The sequence below is a fragment of the Macaca thibetana genome, chromosome 16 (assembly GCF_024542745.1).
Source record: "Macaca thibetana thibetana isolate TM-01 chromosome 16, ASM2454274v1, whole genome shotgun sequence".
In the NCBI taxonomy this organism is placed as follows: Eukaryota; Metazoa; Chordata; class Mammalia; order Primates; family Cercopithecidae; genus Macaca; species Macaca thibetana.
In genome coordinates this window covers 12,820,974-12,837,886 of record NC_065593.1, presented here as the reverse complement: position 1 = coordinate 12,837,886, position 16,913 = coordinate 12,820,974, and the positions used below count along the sequence as shown (strand labels likewise).

At 41.9% G+C, this 16,913-nt stretch overlaps 1 protein-coding gene across 7 annotated transcripts in view; it reads right to left on the bottom strand.

The window, feature by feature from the left end:
- MYH10 (myosin heavy chain 10) overlaps nt 1–16,913 on the bottom strand; it is a 318,611-nt gene that overhangs the window by 56,577 nt on the left and 245,121 nt on the right. For all 7 annotated transcript variants that reach the window (XM_050765168.1, XM_050765167.1, XM_050765171.1 and 4 more), the window contains 5 exons: nt 15,207–15,325; nt 14,103–14,255; nt 10,741–10,914; nt 4,429–4,602; nt 4,064–4,178 (listed from right to left, as the gene is read on the bottom strand). In XM_050765168.1, coding sequence (XP_050621125.1) covers nt 4,064–4,178; nt 4,429–4,602; nt 10,741–10,914; nt 14,103–14,255; nt 15,207–15,325 — 735 coding nt within the window. The remainder of the gene's footprint in view (nt 1–4,063; nt 4,179–4,428; nt 4,603–10,740; nt 10,915–14,102; nt 14,256–15,206; nt 15,326–16,913) is intronic.

Below are 16,913 nucleotides of genomic sequence, written 5' to 3'. Positions count from 1 at the left end.
TATTGATCATACTGTTACTCATGAAAATATCCTAGGAGGTACATTGACATGAAAAGGCAATCTTTAGGGGTTTTTTTTCCCTCAATATAAACCTTAAGAAGTGCCAAGAAGTCCTTTGCAGCTGGTAAAGAGATCCAAACAACATCTTTTAGCGAAAAGTAGGCATTATAAACCTCTAGGGCAGGGCTGCCACCAATAAATCTTATTTCTCTTGGTTTGGCCTTGAGAAAACTCGAAAACTCTAACACAAACTCTATTTTCTTTTTCTTTCTCTTTCTTTTTTTTTTCAGTGGAGACAGGGTCTCGCTGTGTTACCCAGGCTAGTCTTGAACTCCCGGGGTCAAGCAATCATCCTGCCTCAGCCCCCCAAACTGCTGGGATGACAGGCGTGAGCCACCGTGCCCAGCCATAAACTGTATTTTAACACAAAATGTTTCATACTCTAGGTGTTGTACCTTCACAGGCAAACTATATTCATATATCACATATTCATCTGTTCATGTTCAACTTGTTATTTTCTGCTTTTGCATTTCAGTGGCCCTAAAAAGAGGAAAATAATGTTTTTCTAGGGTTATTTTTCTAGAGAAAAATTGCTCCCCTTATCCTGAGAACTCTACATCCAGAGTGAGCAGTGATAAATCCTCCACCTTAGAACCCTCTTTAAACCTCTATGCCTGCCACTACTTTATGTATGAAACAAACTGTCTTCAAAATTGGACAAACATGGTACTGCTTCTCTGCCCACTCCTCGCCCTGAAGAACAGCGCCTCCCAACAGTGAGTGGCCTCTGAGATGTTCTCTGTCACTCAGATGAAACTAACTGTCAAGCTGAAGAGCGACAGCACCTCCTGCTAAGAGCGGCGTTATCTGGAGAGCAAACACCTAGGAGTATTCCAGAGCAGAGGCTAGCAGAGCCCAAGCAAACCTGGGATAGATAAGATATCCCTTGGCTTATTTTGACAAGAATGGCCAAATGCACTCCCAACAGCATATCTTTAGAAAGACAAGGGCCATCAATAGGGCTGTGCAAACATGGCGTCTGTGGGTCAGAGCTGTGGACTAAGTACAGATGAACGAGGTTCATGCCAAGGGCTGAAGGAGCTCAGCAAGGCTTAAAGTTTCCTCTAAGCATTTCTGTAATCAAATCAATAACTTTCCTGTATCTCTTAAATGGAAGACACAAAAGTACAGGTAAGGAGTCTCCAGACAGGGTCCTACCTGTAAGACGTAGCATCTGTGATCCGTAATTTGTATGACATCCCACCCTCCCACCTCCATCCTTGCCCACCAAACCTTATACACCTACAGCTTCCGACCTATTGTTGCCAAAGCCCTCTCCAGTATCTGGGGCTGGTGAGACCTGAAGCTAAAGAAGAATGGAAGGAGGAAGTAGGGAGCTGGGAGCCAAGAAAAAGACTAGCTCAGTTCTGTTACTGCATCTGTGTATATCCTGGTTTCTCAACTGGATTACTAGCTCTTGGGAGGCAGGGGACATGTCTCTCATTGCTTCCAGACCGAGCTCACAGATTATTGCCATGGGAAGTACATAATTAGGTATGTGGTATTATACGAATGGGTCAAGTGCTGAACGGGTGTTTCCAACACCATTTTTGGTTAAGGATATAAGACAAGGACTAAAAAAGGGTTCATAGTGTCAGAATAAATATGTAATAAAGGACCTCATTTCCATGCTTATAATGTCAGTGGTCCCAATACCTGTTTTCCTTCAAAATGAAGAGAAAACCAGTTTTTGAGGCTGGTTTTCAAAAACCAGGGAAAAGTCCCCATTTCCTCTGTTCCTGTTTCCCAGGCATCATCTCCATACCCTGTCATCTTCAGTTGTCCCATACTCAACTCCCCACTTCCAGGCTCTTTCACTCCAATCCACCCAACAAACACTGCCTGTTTCACTTCTTTGAGTTCAGAATGGGTCACTACCCAAGGTCACAAACCTACTGACACTATTTATTCAGCACAGTCTCAAGTCCAAATTCCACTAGAGATGGGACATGAGGACTCTGCAGCCTAGCCTCAGCCTACCAGCCCGGCCTCATTTCCTGCTCACTCTTCTCTGCCCCAGCCCTCTCTAAAGCCAAATGGAAGACTCCTCCTGAGCTATGATTTTCGACCTCTCCACCGTGATCACTCTGTACTTCTCCTGCCAACTTCATTTCTACAAATGCCACCCCAGACGCTCACTCCTAGAGCTAGTTCATGTAAACCTTCTTACCCGCAAACGTTTAAGGCATAACCAGGCCACGAATGCTCATAAATTAGTGCTGAAGACACTGTGTGGCACTTCGTAGGTGCTCAGGAGATGTCAGCTTCCATTGTTTAATCAACAAATCATTTTTATTCTTTAAGGACAAGGAAAATTGCATCCTCTCGTTATGACATTTTCCCCTTAGCGCCCCAGAAAAAGGCAGTCCCTTCCTCTGTTGCACATCCCTAAAAACTCACTGTGCCATTCCCATGGCATTTATCACAGATCCACTTTGCATACTGATCTCACTCCCTCTGCTGTGTTCTAAGACCTTACAAGGGTATCCGGAGGAGAAGCTGAACATGAGGAGACTTTGTAACCTACACAGTCCCCAATGCTGTCACAGCTGAAGTGATTCCTGAAGGAATGCAAATCCTTAGGACTGCAGCATTACTCCTCCCTCTTCCTCCTCACACATTTCCAACTCACCAGCGCTGGCCTTTCTAGCACTGTAGACCCTGTAACAACCTGAGCTCAGAGGTCTTTTCTGTTCTCGTCTCAGTTTCTCATATCCCACTCTTAACATTGCCTATCGACAAGGCGAAGAGGAGCTCATCACTGAGGATACTGTAAGTTCTACTGGAGCTCCCTGCTTCTCTTCCCAGTCCTCACACGGCATCCCTCAACTGAGTAGGTCACTGGAAGTGACACTGTGCATTCAGTAGTCAGTTGAAGACTTTCACCTAAAGGTACAAAGATTAAAGCCTTCTGTTTTACTTGTTGGAAAGCTCGTCCTTCCCCCAGGTCCGTCCCCTCTTTGCTATGTCTCAGGCCCACAGTCTGTTCCCAGGACGCATGCGTGCAGGTATGCATCCCACCCCTGCAGATCCCTCACACTGACTTGATCTGACAGACACAGTCATTCTTAAGATGATCTTTCATAGGGTCACATTTCCCCTAGTCACTTTCTCTGTGTCCATTCTTCAATTCCTGTCTCTTTCCTTTGGCCCCAATTGCACTTAGCCCCCTTGTTCTCTGCTTCCATTTCTTTTCCTCTACCTCTGAGAAGACAGCTAGCTTACAAGGCTTAAGATGCTATAGAGAAAGCAGACGTGAGCCAGGTAACTGAATAGGTCTGGCCTCAGGGTCAGGGTCTAGGCAGGGGTAGATCCAGGGCTAAGGTCCTGCATGGCCTGAAGCCAGGCAAAGAGGTGGAATAGAGCCAGGATGAAATGTAGCAGGAGAGCGGAGCTCCAGGAGAAGATACTGGTTCCCACGATGCATGCAGACACAGAGACATTGTCATTTTCTGGTACTAGTAAAATCTTGCAGTCTACCATAAAAATCACCAAAATTCTTCACCTGAGGTTCATATAACAAAAGAACTATGAGGACTGATGGAAAGAAAAGCAACTGATCTAAATGCAGGCGACTTGAGTTTATCCACCAGCCACTGGGTGTCCGGGGCAGGTGGTGAGGAAGGACGTAGCTCAGGAGGCCTGACACAGGGAAAAAGGAATGAGCAGGCCTTCTCAGGTTTTGTATCCCAGTGTTCCTGGATTATAACTGAATTGGGACTGCGGTGGCCTGAGGCATATGTGTACGTCTTTGTGGCTCCGGGCCTAGAATGTTTCTGTGCTCCCTATAACATCTGACCAAGAAGGCAGATGTCTCTGTATTCATTTCTTAACCCAAGTATTCTTAAAACGGATAAATTCTGATATAATGGCAGCCCTGCTCTAGGGAAAGAAAGACTTTAAAGAAGTATATATATCCATATATATGTAAAAGAACCATCTATAAACCTTAATTATAAAAGATTCCAGTCAAGCATAATTACAAAGATAAGCGCTTTCTTACCGTCTTTCCAAAGCTCTGCCACAAATCTGTCTGATGACTGGTGCAAAAGGGTGGCCACGTTGTCATTCAGGGGGTCCATGTTCTTCATCAGCCACTCATCTGCCTTATAGTCCACCTATCCCGCACCAAAGCCAAAAGTGGTGAAATGGAGAACACAAAACCAAACACAAAAACAAAAATACTTTAAGCCTCAACCGAAAACTTTTATACAACAGTCCCCAAACTGGGCTGTCTGAAAGACAATATGTTTGTAATATATACTGTACTTTTTCGTTTATCAGCACCTTTGTTACACCTTCATAAAAATGTAGCAACATTTCAAACACAGCCATTTTAATCCAGTTATTCAACATAAGAGCTCTTACCTTCCCTGCATAATGTATAATGCAAAAATCAGCTTTGTCTTTTAGTTGTCGAGGTTTCTGAAACTTGGAGTGGGAACCTTGCTCTTGAACCAGTTTTTCAACAAAGGTTTTATCTGTGGCTTTAGGGAACCAGCATTCTTCATCCAAAAGGGCCAGTACACCAGGAGGGTTCGCCTGATAATGACAGGCAACAAAAATTCACAAGTTTTGCATGCCACTTTAATACTACTGAGTTTGGCACTTCAACTTCTAAAACAATTAGTTTTATGAAGATCCATGGAAAACAAATTGCTAGGATGGAAGGGAATGTCTAAGCCATAACAAGTTTATAATTCAAACACTGACATCTCAAACTGCTAAATAAGTACTAGCACGAAAACAGAGGAGTAACTTATCTCAAACTTATAAATACTGTATGTAAATTGCAAGTAAATGAATTCCAAACAGATGGCCCCACAAAAGCGGCAAATAAAAGAAGCCAGAAACGCAGTGGGAAGTGGAGAGATGAAACTGAATGTTTATATTCAGTGACTGGAGAAGTCATTATAACACCTCAACTAGCAAGAATGCTTCAGATATTTTATATCCAAATCAGTTTAAGTTTCTGTTTAAGTAATTTTTAAATTAACTGTATCACTTTATATATGGCAAAATATTTTAAACTATTATTAAGTAGAGTATATGGAAATTGATAAACTGAGTCATCAGTTGCTTTATATATGTTTTAACAGTCACTTGCCAACCTATTTTATGTGATTCAATTATTACTTCATTGAAAAAAAGTAGCACTTTGGGAGGCCAAGGCGGGTGGATCACGAGGTCAGGAGTTCGAGACCAGCCTGGCCAATATGGTGAAACCCCATCTTTACTAAAAATACAAAAATTAGCTGGGTGTGGTGGCACGCACCTGCAGTCCCAACTGCTCAGGAGGGTGAGGCAGGAGAATTGGTTGAACCTAGGAGGCGGAGGTTGCAGTGTGAGCTAAGATGGTGCCACTGCATTCCAGCCTGGGCAACAGAGCAAGACTCCATCTCAAAACAAAAAAAAAGAAAAGAAAAGAAAAAGTGCTAGATGACTCCATAGAGACAGAGAGTAGATTAGTGGTGGTTGGAGGCTGAGGGAAGAGAATGTGGAGTGACCACTAATGGGTAAGAGGTTTCTTTCGGGGGTGATGAAAATGTGGCAGGATTAGGTAGTGGTAATAGTTCCACAACTTTGTGAATATACTACAAACATCACTGAATTGTAGTTTTAAAGGGTAGATTTCATGGTTTGTGAATTATGTCTCAATTTTTCAAAAGGCCTAGAGCTCACATTTTCTGGAGTGACTTCCTTTTTGGAGGTAAATGACACATGAAAGCTAAATAAGATATTTAAGTAGTGATGGTCTGTTTTCTAGTGTTTCTGGGTTATCATTTATTACCACACTGCAGATATGGCAAGTGTGTGATATAAAACTGAACTCGTATCAGTTCTAGGGCACACTCATGAAATCAGCTTTTTGAATAAAACTCTAAGATCAGTTCTCTTCAACTCCTAAAGCCTTCATATTTACTGGTGAAGAGCTGGCAATACACACAAATGCTGTTTTTAAAAGTAGCTAGAGGCTATGGTTAAATATAAATGAAACAGTGTAATAACGTGGTCAGAGAAAGGGATGGGTGATCTGAATGCCCGCGGGTGGAAGCTGAGGGAACCTTCTGCAATGGAGATCCTTACTCCAGGACTCCTCCACCTGAAAGAATTGTCAGGGCTTCAGACCAGCTAAAAGAAGACAGTAATCTGAGGCAACTGGGATTAGGTCACTTTAGAGGAGCTCAGAGTGGCAGGTAACTCAATCCACCCCAATCACACAACAAGTGTGAGAAATGAAGTTCCACATTAATGTTAATATAACAGAAACATCCTCCTTTTACCCTTTTACATTCTTAGCCACTTTTAATGAGAATTTTCCTAAATTCTGACAGTCTCTCAAATAAAATTTGCATTTTTTTCTAAATGATTTGGTGACAGCGTGATTATGAATATCATTATTGTGTCTCCTTTTTATTTTTTCCACTTCATCCTTCAATGTCAAGATCTCTATTATCATTCCTTCTCTTAACTGGGTATTTCCAGGAGCTGTAAGCTGAGAAGCCTATGTTTCTGAATACTGGTCATAGGTTTTGTGAGAGCTTTTGAACTCAGAGGTTTGCCTGCTACCAGCCCACAATCTTGCGAGGCAGGGGTTGGGATTATGTGAGATGGGGTAAGCCTGGCACGGGCCTGTCAGGTGCCACCACAGAGGACGTTTTTATGGCATTTTCCTTCTAGAAAGTATTGTTTTCACTCTCCATTTTGCAAGGAACATCAATGGGATCATTATCCCATGTCATTCCACAGGCTGTCGTTAAATTCCCCGTCATCATAAACTCTCATGGAGTTTTAAAAATGTTATGTTTTTATTTATTATTATTATTATTTTTTGAGACGGAGTCTCGCTCTTGTCCCCCAGGCTGGAGTGCAGTCGTGCGATCTTGGCTTGCTGCAACCTCCACCTCCTGGCTTCAAGCGATCCTCCTGCCGCAGCCTCCCGAGTAGCTGGGATTACAGACACCCGCCACCATGCCTGGCTAATTGCTTTTTGTATTTTTAGTAGAGATGGAGTTTCACCATGTTGGCCACGCTGGTCTCGAACTCCTGATCTCAGGTGATCTGCCTGCCTCAGCCTCCCAAAGTGCTGGGATTACAGGCGTGAGCCACTGTGCCTGGCCATGTTTTTATTTTTTAATCAGATTTTATATTTCTATGAATAAGTAGAATAATCCTCAAATTGAGGTATAGAGTGAGTCAGCATTAAATCTTGAATTCCCTCCCTCCCCTTTCTGAGTGATCTCTCCTTTAAATTAGGACTATTTAGGCAGGGAATAAAGGGTCCACTCCAAAGGCTTAATGAAGAGTCTAGAAGTACCAGTACAAAGAGCATAGGAAGGAAAGAAGGAACGAGTTAACTAGTTCTCTCATTGCCTGTCAGTGTCTGGGCATAACTGGTGACTAAGAACATCATGACTTCCCAGCTCCAATACTTTCTGAATGCCCGGCTGCTGTGGTTTCAATGTGTTCCCCAAAAGTTTACATGTTGGGAACCTGATTCCTAATGCAGCAGTGTTGAGAGAGAAGGCCTTAGGAGGTAACTGGGTCACGGGGGCTCTTTCCTAGCACACGGATTAATTCATTCATGGATCAGTGGGTTGTTGAGGAGGTGGGTTAGTTATCATGAGAGCGGGTCTGTCATAAAAAGCCAGTTTGGCCATTTCTTAGGAGCCCCCCTCGCCATGTGATGCCCTGTGCCACCTCAGGACTCTGCTGAGAGTCCCCACCAGCAAGAATACCCTCATCCAATGCAGCCCCTAGACTTGGGACTTCCCAGCCTACAGACTACGAGAAATCAATTCCTTTTGTTTATAAATTACTCCGTCTTAGTTATTCAGTTATAGTAACAGAAAACAGACCAGGACACTTGCCAAATAACTTCCCTAAAATACCACTTTCAATGTGCCGTTCGCCTGCTAATTTCTGACCATAAAACTCATCCCTGGAGTGCTCCCTGCACAGCATCTACACCTGTAATACCTTCCGCAACACGGCCAGCCTACTTTGTGGCCTTTGCCTTTTTCTGAATTCACCCAGCATCACTTAGAGTCGTACCCAGGAACCAATGAACTCACCACTATGTTGTGTTCTGTTCTCTGGTTTCAAGATCAGGTTCTTGAGGACCGAGGCCATGGTATATACTATCTCATATCCCCATGGCACCCCCAATCTGCATTTCCAGGCCATAACTGAGGATTTAATAAATTCTTTTCTTTTTTTTTGAGATGGGGTCTCACTCTGTCACTCAGGCTGGAATGAAGTGGTGTGACCATATCACTGTAGCCTCCAACTCAGGGCCTCAAAGGATCCTCCTGCCTCAGCCTCCTGAGTAGCTGGTAGTACATGCACATGACACCATGCCTGGCTAATTTTAAAACTTTCTTGTAGAGATGTAGTCTTACTGTGTTGCCCAGGCTGGTCTCAAACTCCTGGTCTTAAGTGATCCTCTCACCTCAGCTTTCCAAAGCACTGGGATTACAGGCATGAGCCGCCACACCTGGTCCAATAAATTGCTATCTGGATCTTATTCTACTACAACAATATTTACACTTAAGGCCTGGAAAATAATTAAAAATGTAAACATCAAACCCCTTCTACTTCACTTATTTTTTTGGGGGAACAGGGTCTCATGTTGTCACCTAGACTGGAGTGCAGTGGTGCAGTCTCGGCTCACTGCAACCTCTGCCTCCTGTGTTTAAGTGATTCTCGTGTCTCAGCCTCCCGAGTAGCTGGGACTACAGGCACATGCCACCACACCCAGCTAATTTTTTGTATTTTTAGCAGAGATGAGGTTTCACCATGTTGGCCAGGCTGGTCTCGAACTCCTGACCTCAAGTGATCTGCCTGCCCCAGCCTCCCAAAGGGATTACAGGTGGGAGCCACCGCACCTGGCCTTCTACTTCACCTATTTTTGCTTGGAGTTAGTTATTAGGGTTGAAATGTTTAATTACCCCATCATTTTCACCTTCAGAGTACAATTATTGTGTGAGAGTAAAAAATACATGAAAAAATAGTAAAGTATTTTGTCCTAGAGGATAAAGCAAAAGAAATGCAATTAAGTAACATTAAGAATTAATATTTGTAAGACTCATTTAAAGGTCACAAAACCATCAGATTTAAAAACACTCTAAAAACATTTTAAAAAATAAGACAGGTAATTTTCCATTTGGAAGACTTTCGGCACAATTATTCCTATAAAGATATTGACCTAGCAAATTTTATGGGTTCTCGTCCATCCTAAAATAAAACTGCAGATACATAATCATTATATTCTTAAAATGTAGGACTTCCAGTGTCATATGGACGCATACAATGAGCATCTCAAAAAACATATCCTATAGTCATCAACAGTACTAATGTGAAATACTCCCTTCTCTTATTTACATAAATACCCAAACAACTCTTCAGGCAACAAAGCAGTGATGAAATGTAACGAAATGTGTTCATGTGCTTGTGTATGCACAAGTTACTTGGAAGTCACTACAAGCATGCCACCTCTAAATGACCCTGTAAGCTACAAAGAAGCAACTATCCTCACAACTATAGGTCATTTAAGATTTTTTGCTGTAAACGTGCCTTGAAAGGTAAAATGATTTCTTATGTATTATAAAAGCCAAATGAAAATTATCCATTGCTTTCCTTAAACTCAAATTTCTAATGCGCTGGAACTACATCTCTAATATGGGTGAATGCCTTCTAGGTTCTTCCTCTTCCCGATGTGCCACTGCTCCTCCTGACTGTGGGTGCTGTGCCATCCACGATCTCTAGCCACGAGACCGCCAACACCTTCAAACATGAAGAACACAAGTGGCAACCAGAGACTGAGCAGCAAGAACCAGAAGCCTGCTGTACCTCCTAGGAGAAAACTCTGAGTTATTCAAACATACCTACTTAACTAGTGTTAGAGCTTTCTCTACACTACAGATGTCAGTGCTTAATCATGTTTTAGTTTTTCTTATATTTTGGCAGATAGCAAAATAAAATAAATGAAGCTGATACCTTGTTGAGCAAAAGCTAAATAAAGAGTACAGAACCAGATTGTCAATACTTGCTTGAGATCACATGGAGGCGAGTTCCAAAAGTGAATGAGTTATACACTCAAAGCTTGAATGTGAATGAGTTCTATGTATTTTTACAGAACATTAAACCACCAAGAAAAGAGTTTCTGATGCTTTCTAAGATTGCCACTAAAAATACATCTGACAAGACTTCCCTGAGAACAAAAACTTCACATTAAAAAAAAAAATCTGGCAAAATAAAAACCTCTTTGTACTTTAAAAGGCCAAACCTCAGTTATCTGCAAAATGGATTTACATGACACATCTTATTCTCAGCTAAATAAACTGTCAGGTGGAGCTCCACATCCTTTGAGAGGTACACGCAAATGCCAGCACACAGGGCCATCTGCAGTCTGTGCGGGGCGGAGCCCACTATCCAGTATACCCATGCGAGCAAGGACAGGAATCAAGCTGCGAGGAGAGCTAAAGAAGGATTTTACTGGCATGCTACTGACTTTTAAATTCTGTAGATATTTTATCAGAGTATCACCTTTCTGGAAAATTTAGATCAGAAAAGTATTTCACCACTGAATAGCTTGGGTAATTTCTGTCTCGGGTTATGCCGCTTAAGGTCACTGCTTGAATGGAAAATGAAAGACAACGAGCAAGAGAGCGCTCTTACAGGCCTCTCTATCAGGTCGATGCACGGCTGCAGGTCCAGCCCGAAATCGATGAAGTTCCACTCGATGCCTTCGCGCTGGTATTCCTCTTGTTCCAGGATAAACATGGTGTGGTTGAACAACTGCTGCAGCTTCTCGTTGGTGTAGTTGATGCAAAGCTGTTCAAAGGAGTTCAGCTACAAATGTCAAAGAGTAATTTTCCAAACACGGGGAGGCAGAGGGAAAATGGGAATAATTAGTCAGGTAGTTATAAAACATGTTTTCATTAAAAATTACTAATTAGGTATGAAGTACATGATTGCTTCTAGCTAATGACAGTGACTAAACCAGGTGGGGTGGTCTCCCAATCCCTCTCTCACACACAGCCTTTTTGAAAAGGTAAAGAGAAAGAACATACTGTCTATGGCCGCATTACTGAACTGCTAAAATGAAAAGATAATAAACTTAATATGCTAACTGAATGCTCTGCAAGTAAAACAATTCAGTTCTTATTAGTGAATGGGTTAAGGACTATAAATAAATAAACGAGACAGTAAGAAAAAGAAGAAAAACAAAGGCTTGGAAAAACCAGAGGCAAAGGGAGGTGAGCGAGGTGGTGGGCGTGCATCTAAGCTGGGGTGGAGAATGTGTCTGGTTCTGTCCCACTCCACTGTCACTCAGGCTGCGGGCTCCAAGGTAAGGTGGGAAAGGAATCATCTTTACTGCACGAAATTGTTGTTGGAGCTCAGCGGGGCCTGGCACATGGAATGCGCTTAGTATGAGGCTCTGCATTACTTCTCTAAGCATTCCCTTCCCTTATCAAATATTTGACCTTTGCAATATCAAAAGTGATATTGCACTGCCCTCATAAAGTGAATTTGGACGTTTTTCATGTTATTGTCATTTCTGTTCCTTCTCTGTGAACTCTGCCCATTTTTTAAGAGAAAAATTGATTGGGTGAATGGATGGATGGGTGAATTAATAGGTATAATTTTCTTAATCCTATACACTAGAAGTGCTCAACCTCTTTCCTGCTTCTATACTGTTCACACAAGCTGCATGTGCCCATAAATAACCTCTTTCATTATAAAAAGTGATTTTCAATTAAAGAGGATTTAATCCATCTCCAAGGAGTTGATTTAGAGTCTGAAAAAGCCACTCCAATCTTTCCCATTCTCCAGGAGCTGTTAAATTCACTATTTCAGAATGAGGTCACGTAAGGAGGGCAGAGGCAGTGCTTGCCTTGCTCAACACTGTATTTCTAGCACACAGGACAAGCCTCATATTTACAGACTGCCGGATTCTGCTTATTCCTGTTCATGTAGGTGAACTTTGCTTTGCCTCAGGATGATGACATCCTATTGCTCTGTTTAGCCTGGGCTATGACAAAGAATGGTGGTTTTTTTTTTTTTTTTTTTTTTTTAAAGGAGTCTTGCTCTGTCGCCCAGGTTGGAGTACAGTGGCGCAACCTCGGCTCACTGCAACCTCTGCCTCCCAGGTTCAAGCAATTCTCTGCCTCAGCCTCTGGAGTAGCTGAGATTACAGGCGTCCGCCACCACACCCAGCTAATTTTCGTATTTTTAGTAGAGATGGGGTTTCACCATCTTGGACAGGCTGGTCTTGAACTCCTGACCTCATGATCCACCTGCCTTGGCCTCCCAAAGTGCTGGGATTATAGGTGTGAGCCACCACGCATGGCCAAGAATGGTGTTTTTAAAAATGAATTTCTACTTGTCTTCCATATTTAAACTACCAATTATAATTTTAATTGATTTTTAAATCAATAATGCATGGTATAAAATTCAAAATGTACACAGAATTGCACCAGTCAGTTTCACTTCAATGAAACTTATTTGTTCTCCCTATAATCAACCAGTATCTCCTATTTTTGTGATTCTTCCAGAAATATTCTATGCACTCAGAAATGTGTGTATGTGTGTGAACCTAGCTTTTTTTTTTTTTAACTTAACGATGTATCTTGTTACGTTGTGGGATCTTTCCTTAGAATATAAAGCCAGCCCATTCTTTACAATGGATGCATAGTATTCCATTGTATGGAGGTAACATAACAATTTGAACCAATTTCCTAAAGGTGGACATTTAGGCTTTTTCTTTTCCTTTCTCATGACAAATAACACTCACTGAACAACTTGGCATTTTTACCATCTACATAAATGTAACATTTTCCCATCGAGAACAGGGTATGTCTCTTTACTTGTTCAAGTCTTCTTTTTTGTAGCAGCACTGTAACGTTGCCTTCATTTAAATCTTGCCCATTTCTTTTAAAATTTATTTTTAGGTGTTTTGTCTGTTTTTGTTGCAGCTGGAAATGAGAGTCTTTTTTTTCACTATATCTTCTGATCATTTATGTAGAGGAAAGTGACAGATTTTTTTAATGCAATTTGTACCCAGCCACTTTTTGTGATTTCTCAATTTATTTACAAATCAATACACATTAAAGCAATCTCTTAGAGTGGCAGTGGCAGGTTCAGTATTTATGAGGATAGACTTATAATTTTAAAGGGGTTCATTTTAAAATAAGACAATTCATTACCCAATAGTGACTAAAGTTAACACACGGATGATCACAAAAAGCATTTCATATTTGTGCCTTACTATATTTACATGGTTCACATCTATATTTATGGAAATAAAGATATAAATTTTTAGATGCCCAAAATTTTATGCAAAATTTTTCCCTGCAAAACTGTAGCAAGTGTGTGACTGTGAACCTTTTCCACATTGATGATGAGTAAGTGTTTGGACAAATCTAGTCAGATCAACAGTGAAATCTATTGTTAAACACTGGTTATATCTGCAGTACACAGATCACTGCCTGTCCAGGCACCTCCCTCTCACTTTGCTCCTCTCCTGATTCCCCAGCCAAGCCCCCGTCATCTTGCTCGTGTTCCACTACAGTGGCCCCCTTGAGGGCCTCTCGACTTGGCCCTACACTTTACTCCATGTCTCCAACTCCTCTCTCCCTCTGGTCAGCTGTATCCAGTCACACTGGCTTTCTAGCAGCTTTGAACATTTGATAAGTTCTGTCCCATACAAGACCCCTGGAATTGCTCTCATTATGCTGGGAAACTGACCAAGGCTGGCAGCATCTCATCCTTCAAGTAAGCCTAACTGTTGCCGCTGCAGAGGCACCTTCCCTGAACAGCTGTCTCAAGCTGGCCTCCAGTTCTATCACAGCACCCTTTCTGCATTCTCACAGACCTGTGGATTCACTGGTTATATGCCACTTATTGTTTGACTCTACAAGAATGGCAGGGACTATATCCCCAGTGCCTGGTATGTGCTGGGCACACGGTGAGCTTTAATATTTGTTAAAATAACAAATAAAAAGAAGGAAGAGAAAGAGGAAGAGGGGGAAGAATACCTCAAAAATTTCAAATCCAGCAATATCCAGGATTCCAATGAAAGATGCTCCCTGACGTTTGGTCCTGTCCAGAGCTTTATTGATGCGATGAACGAGCCAGCGAAAGAGCCGCTCGTAGGTAGCTTTTGCCAATGCTTCTACTGCAAAATCTGCCTGCAATTAAATCACAACAGCCTTTCATTCTGGAAACCATCTCGACAAAGCATAAATAGCTGTTTTATGGAATTTAGTGTTATACAGCACTCGAAAAAGTTGAGATAGCAGTCACTACTTAATCATGTCTCAGTTTTACACATCAATAGAAGGCAATATTAGTACAATTAAATGAACACTGGGAATAATAATTTGGGGGATGGGTAAAGATGCCTAATACAAATACGCTCCTCCCCACGCGCCTGGGTTCTGGGCAGCACTGTCCGCCCTGAGTCAGCTCAGTCAGCTGGCACTTTCTCTCTGCCATACCGCCCAGCACAGGGACAAGGTGGCAGGGGCCCTTCTGCTGGCCTGGTTCCCAAAGTATGCAGATTTGTCTACTTGGATTATCTATCTAGCTGGGGAAAACTGGAAATTATAATTTGACATTTACTTTAAAAAAAAAATTTTTTTTAAATTTTAAATCACCTTAAAAAATTTTTTTTTTTGATACAGACTCTCGTTCTGTTGCCCAGGCTGGAGTGCATGGTGCAATATCGGCTCACTACAACCTCCACCTCCTGGGTTCAAGCAATTCTCCTGTCTCAGCCTCCTGAGTCGCTGGGACTACAGGTGCATGCCACCACACCCAGCTAATTTTTGTATTTTTAGTAGAGACAGGGTTTCACCATATTGGTCAGGCTGGTCTCAAACTCCCAACCTCAGGGGATCCACCCACCTCAGCCTCCCAAAGTGCTGGGATTACAGGTGTGAGCCACCGCACCCAGCCCCTTTTAAATGTTTTTGAAAATGAAAAAGTAAATATACTAAAAAAACCACTCAATTAGTATCTAAAAACACCCATGTAAGACAGTTTGTATTGATTCAGTTTGTTACATGTCAATCAGAAGGCCAAATGGCCATGGCTTATCATTCAAACAAATCAGTAATAAGAATGAACATGAAACCTACTTGTTCTTTGGTCTGGGCTTTTTGCACATAGTCTCGGCCGACCTTGATCCGGGGAGTCAGGATGGCCCGAGTAAACTCCATCACATTCATCCCAAGAAGATGGCAGAGTTTCTGTGCAACTGAAGTGTAAAAAGTCTCCTAAATCCTACATTTTTTACTTATAATCTACTCACAATATATTCAATAAACACTTGAAAAACCTTAGTAATAATTAAATTGTATTAATAAATAAAAGTCTTAAAATCAGACAAGTTTTAGGTCTAATGAAAAATATCTTCCATCCCTTCAAATTAATACACACTCATTTTTAGGCTACAAGAGACGGCTAGTCAGCATTTGACTGCCTTGCCTATTTTTTCATTTTTTTAGATGCAGGTTCTCACTATGTTGGCCAGGATGGAGTGTAGTGGCTATTCACAGGCGTGATCTCATGGGAGTTTTGATCTGCTCCATTTTCAACTTGGGCTGGTTCACTCCTCCTTAGGCAACCTAGTGGTCCTGCTGGGAGGCAACCATACTGATGCTGAACACAATGCAGACAACCGATATGCATAGCGCATGACGGCCTAGAACTCCTGGGCTCAAGCCATCCTCCTGCTTCAGCCTCCTGAGTAGCTGGACTACATGGCCACCATGCCCAGCCTCCCTGCCTTTACAAGACTGACGTGACCTGATCCTCTTCTAGTTATGGGTCATTTAAAAATTTCAAAGCCAAGCTATACTAATATGTGCCTTACTCTGCATTTTAGATGGCTCCATTTTTAGTCTATTTAACCATGGAAAAGCCATACGGAGGATGGAGGCCCAGCCGCCAATCAAACTACTTTGATTGAATGACAGATGAATGGTCCTGGAAATCAACAGCCCTAAGAGAAGGTGTCACAGTTTGGCCAGGAAATGATGACCAAGAAGCAGCAGGAGTGGCCCCTTAGAAGAGCCACACAGAATTAAATTGTTATCAAGCCTCAAATTGGTTACAAAAAAGGATTATTTCAAGGGCAGATAATGTGACTTTATGTCAGCCTTCACCTGCCACAGGGGATTGTGGATGCCTCCATGAGGCAAGATAACTAACTTGTTGGAATAATCAAGTAGTCAAGGCAATATAGAGATCCTCACTTTTCTTTTTCTCTCCAGACCATCTGAAGCGAACTGATATATATATTTTTAATATATATTTTATATATAATAAATATATAATTTAAATATATTTATATATTTATACTTTATATTAAATATATATTTAATAAATATATAAAAATATATCTGGGTCACAAACTTTTGTTTCTGACCAATGCAAATTTAAAACCATTTTCAACATTTAAAAATGAGAACATTTCCTTTAAAACCTAGATTTCTATTTTTTCTTTGAAAAGTCACTTATATTTGGCAACACTGGGCCTATAATCCTGGCAAGCTGCACACTGGCTGGAACTCAGAAGCTGCAGCTCCCTCTCAGGCAAGCGTGTGGCCTCCTGCGGCTGAATTCTCCTCCCTCAATTCCCAAGGCCTCCTCCATGCTAAGGCAGAGACTGCTGCTACTTTTCATCCTACGCCCTGTCCCCTGTCCTCATTTAGAGAATCAGGGGGACCCTCGTGTAAGCACACGAGGTTGTCACTCTACTCTTGAGGGTCCCTTCGGAAATGCTTCAGAGGTGCTTTTATGCTTGCATTGTAACACGTTCTTGGAGAGCACAACAAGCCACT